Source organism: Gossypium hirsutum, chromosome D09 (genome assembly GCF_007990345.1).
Source record: "Gossypium hirsutum isolate 1008001.06 chromosome D09, Gossypium_hirsutum_v2.1, whole genome shotgun sequence".
NCBI classification, from domain to species: Eukaryota; Viridiplantae; Streptophyta; class Magnoliopsida; order Malvales; family Malvaceae; genus Gossypium; species Gossypium hirsutum.
The window spans coordinates 5,511,192-5,515,991 of NC_053445.1; the positions used below are offsets into that span (position 1 = coordinate 5,511,192).

Below are 4,800 nucleotides of genomic sequence, written 5' to 3' on the forward strand. Positions count from 1 at the left end.
CAGTCTCATGAAGACATATTTACCATGTAATTTTGCCCGTTTCACGTTAGTAGCATATTCCCTCCTGGATGGCTTTACTAACTACTATTTTCTGAAAAGCCTTTCGTGAGTATTTGGTAGATAATTCATATATGAGGAGTTGTGCTTATATGCATAACAAAAGAAATACACACTACTTGTGCAGTGGTTGATAAATTCACCCTTAATTTACTTATATTTTATTTATCTTTGAGTTGGTTTGAAAGAAGCACAAAATTCAAGGAAGCAGCCAGCGATGATGTCTTAATATTTGGATCAAATTGCAGAATTTATGTCTTCTAAAGCAACCGAATAAACAGGTTTATTAAACATTGCAATTCATTCCATCATATATAAAACCAGAGATGGTTTACAAACAAGTTATCAGAGTCTGATAAACAGTATCTAATCAAAAAGCGCATGGACTTCAAACACCACAAGTTTTAGTTTTGCCTCCAATATGCATTTCACGGTTCATGAGTTGTAACAAAGAGATCATCCGAAGAGGAATTCCCAAGGATGTATGGCGAGAAAGGAACTCTTCACACACTTCCTTCATTGTTGGTCGGGACTTCGGTTGTGGATTTAAGCAAGCGAAAGCCAGTGTAGCAACATGAACAAGATTTTGTGTAACTAGTTGGCTTGTTGGAAGTGGTAAACGGTTGTCTAACACATCAATCAGCTTCATATTTACCAAAGAAGTTGGTGATGACAACCATGATAACATTTCTTCAGGATGCTTTCCCATCAATATTTCCAGTGCTACCACTCCAAAACTATAAACATCGCATTTTTCGGTGACAATCATTGTATAAGCAAGTTCTACATACACAAATTAGTAAGAAGAAATTCAATTATATGTTCAGAGAAAAGGTCAGTAAATCAAGTAAAAAAAGAAAACGCCACCTGGAGCTACGTAGCCACAAGTTCCGACAATAATGGTCTGATAAGATGAATCAAGATCCAACATTCTAGCTGTTCCAAAGTCGGCCACAAAGGCCTCAAAACTTGAGTTTAAAAGAACATTGTTACTTGACATGTCTCGATGAACTATCGGAGGGCAGCAATCATGGTGCAAGTAAGACAAAGCATGTGCTATGCCTTTGATGATCTCTACTCTTTTCGTCCAATCCATTTCCACAGCATTCACTTCATCCCTTAGGTTGCAGAACAAACTCCCTTTTTCCATGTATTCATAGATCAAAAACATGGATCGTCGGTGTAGACAAAACCCGTGAAGCTTCACAATGTTTCGATGTCGTATTTCTGATAGAAACTTGATCTCGTTCCTGAAACTCCTGTCAAAAGTTGGATTTTCGGCTTCTAAATGGTGAAGTTTCTTCAAAGCAACTACTTTACCACAAGAGAGTTCTGCTTTGTAAACACTACCATAACCACCAACTCCAATACAGTATCGGAAGTCGAAATCCTCTGTTGCTGCAACGATATCCTCGTATGCTATCTTTCCATCATAGTTCCATATGGAACACAAATCCACATTCTTGGTTGGTTGTACGTTGACATGGTTATTCTTGAGCTTAAACCGTGAAAATAGCAAACATCCTAAAATGGAGATTGTGAAGAAGATCGCAATAGGGAGGAATATTTTGAAATGGTAAGGAATTCTGCTGCTGTTGGCTTTTTTGGTAACTGGAGTAGGACACATATAGGGTGATAAATCACTATTGCCTTCAAATGGATCGGGAAAAATCTTTTGACAACCATTTCCAGCGTCGACAATGTAGAGATGAGTAGCAGACAAGATAGGGATAGGACCTGAGAGTTGGTTGAAGCTAAGGTTTAGATTTGATAGATCAAAAAGCTTGCCAATTTCTTTTGGGATAGAACCTTTTAATAGATTAGAAGCAAGGCTTAAGTACTGCAACTTTGATAAACTACCAATACAAGAAGGGATTGAACCAGTCAATTTATTTTGGGAGAGGTACAACGAAGTTAAATTTGCTAGATCACAAATTTCTTGGGGAATAGGACCTTTTAATAGATTAGAAGTAAGGCTTGAGTACTGCATCTTTGATAAACTACCAATACAAGAAGGGATTGAACCAGTCAATTTGTTTTGGGAGAGGTACAATGAAGTTAAATTTGCTAGATTACAAATTTCTTGGGGAATAGGACCTTTTAATAGATTAGAATCAAGTCTTAAGTACTGCATCTTTGATAAGCTACCAATACAAGAAGGGATTGAACCTGTCAATTTGTTTTGGGAGAGGTACAATGAAGTTAAATTTGCTAGATTACAAATTTCTTGGGGAATAGGACCTTTTAATAGATTAGAATCAAGGCTTAAGTACTGCATCTTTGATAAACTACCAACACAAGAAGGGATTGAACCTTGAAGTTGGTTATTATCAAGGTACAAAATTTCCAAATTGGTTAATTGGTACAGAGTAATTGGTATTGAATCGACAAGTCTACTGTTGTAGAGATCCAAACAAGTCAAATTTCTCAAATATCCAATTTCTAATGGGATAGATCCATTGATTTGGTTCCCCCAAAGGATCAGAGATTGGAGACTGGTTAATTGACCTAAAGCAGAAGGGATTGGACCAACAATTCTATTGTTGGAGAGACTCAAATAAGTCAAATTTCTCAAATATCCAATTTCTAATGGGATAGATCCATTGATTTGGTTCCCCGAAAGGATCAGAGATTGGAGATTGATTAATTGACCCAAAGCAGAAGGGATTGGACCAACAATTCCACATTGCCTTAAGTTTAAAGTCACGAGGTTCTTTAGGTTCCCCAATTGTGGAGGGATGGAACCATTAATATTACCATTATAGGACATGTCGAGGAATTCTAATTGGGTCAGCTTCCCTAGAGAAGGAGGTAACTCACCAGATAAACCACAATTGGACAAGTCAAGGTACTTCAATGCTGATAGATCACCTATCTGATGCGGGATTTTTCCTCTAAGTTGATGATCACTAAGATCAAGAAGGACAAGATTTGGAAATGAAGAGAAATTCAGTTTCCCAAATCTATCTCCAACCTCAATGTTGGGCGCATCAGATAAGTTAATTTGGGTGATGCTTTCAGCAGTGTTGCAGGTTATACCAGGCCACTGGCAACGTTGTGAAGTATTGCTGCTATGGTTACTCCACCACCTGCTTTCTAGCAGAGCTATGGCTTCGGACTCCAATGGCGATGGATATGCTGCTGTCACAGTTGTAGCAAAGGAAAGAAGGATGGTGGCCCACAGTACCCCTAGAATAACAGAAATGGTTAAGGATGGGGCCATGTTTAATCTGGTAAGGATTTAGTGGTAGCATATATGTTATGGTTTCCAAACTGATGAATTTAAAGGAACTCATCAAAGGATTCAAGGTCTTGTTGCAATAGTTGCAGGGGCCAGCTGTCGTCATTGCTTCAGTCCTTGTCATGGAACTTAATTCATCAAAGGATTCAAGGCCTTTTTCATGGAAATTTCTATGTTGTTAGTATCAATAATGCAAACATTATATTATGCAAATACTATATTATGCAAATACTTATTTATAAAAAAAAAGTTATGGTCAAAAAATTTAAATATAACTTATTTATGTGTCCATACTATATGTTATACAAAAGAATATACTTATTTATAAAATAATTATAATTTTTTTCCATGACTTATTTAAAAAAAAACTTTTTAAGATAAAAATATTTATTATTTATAAGAAGTGTTTTGGAAGTTATTGGACACCTTATAAATAATTTTTATATAGTTGGTATATATTATAAATTTTATACTATTTTAAACCTAATTCATGTATTATAAAAATGGTTATAATTTAAAAAATTTTAAGTTGTGGCCTATTAGTCGAGTATTCACCTTTTCAAGGAATAGTCTAGGTCAAAATCTCATTGTTCAAAAAAAAAATTGTTATAACCTAACATAAATCCTTTTTCTTGTTATTTTTATTAGTAATCATATTATCGATTATTTTCTTGGACTAATATATTAAATATGATAGATTTTATTTTAATTTTTGGTTCAGTCGTGATGGAATTTATTTTCCAAAGAATTGGGCTTTTAATGTGGCATTTACTTTATATATCGTCTTCAGTTTCTATATAAGAAATTTCTCACCCATTAAGACTCAAAAAGTCGAGACTTCAAACAAATTAATGGTGTTTTCTTTATTGATAGATTTTAATATGTTTATATAATATATTTTATTGGAGTTAATCCGATATCAATTCGGTCGGAAAAATTACTTAGAAATAAGTTTTTTAATAAAATAATGAATATTAATATAAGGTTAAAGTGTAAAAAACACCTTAGTAAAAAGTTAAAAAATCAATCAAGTTCATAATAAAAAAATTGACCCAATTGAGCATTCAATGAGAAAAAAATCAATTGGCTCCTTTCGCTAACGAAAACGGTTGTTGACTGATTTTATCAATATTGGTTGTTGATGTGGTTGGCGGAAGCTATGACAAGTTGACATGTGACATGCCTTGTGGAAGTATGTTGATGTTGCTTGTCAAGTTATTAGAATATTTTAAAAATGTAAAAGTTATAAAAATTATAAAATTTATTACAAATATAAAAAATAAAATGTGAATAATTTTTAAAAAGTTTCGAAAAAATTATAAAATATAACTTGACCTGCTATGATAGTTCCATTTGGTATTTCACTCAAATGTCTATAGAAATAGTCTCATGTATTGGTAGTGTAAACAATCTTTAGACTTACACAAACTCTCCTTATGTGTTAACCGTCATACTTTGATTCATCACCAAATGGATTCACATTGATAGGTGCTTAAAGTAAT

At 33.9% G+C, this 4,800-nt stretch overlaps 1 protein-coding gene across 2 annotated transcripts; it reads right to left on the reverse strand.

Moving 5' to 3' along the window:
• Positions 1-208: 208 nt before the first annotated feature.
• LOC107892387 (MDIS1-interacting receptor like kinase 2) lies at positions 209-3,398 on the reverse strand. 2 transcript variants are annotated; one of them, XM_041101608.1, is made up of 3 exons: positions 2,878-3,398; positions 925-1,581; positions 230-840 (listed from the first exon to the last, which is right to left on the reverse strand). In XM_041101608.1, the coding sequence occupies exons 1-3, from the start codon at positions 3,278-3,280 to the stop codon at positions 446-448; spliced, it is 1,455 nt and encodes a 484-aa protein (XP_040957542.1). In that variant the 5' UTR covers positions 3,281-3,398; the 3' UTR covers positions 230-445. The 2 variants fall into 2 exon arrangements, with proteins under 2 accessions (XP_040957541.1, XP_040957542.1); XM_041101607.1 differs by lacking the exon at positions 2,878-3,398 and having other exon boundaries at positions 209-840; positions 925-2,844.
• Positions 3,399-4,800: the final 1,402 nt, after the last annotated feature.

Bases quoted from the DNA above. Each gene is read 5' to 3' on its own strand.
- LOC107892387 (XM_041101607.1), bottom strand. From the start codon at position 2,827: ATGTCCTATAATGGTAATATTAATGGTTCCATCCCTCCACAATTGGGG. The intron at 841-924 runs GTGGCGTTTTCT...TTGTGTATGTAG, and splicing joins TTGTGGCTACGTAGCTCCAG to AACTTGCTTATACAATGATT.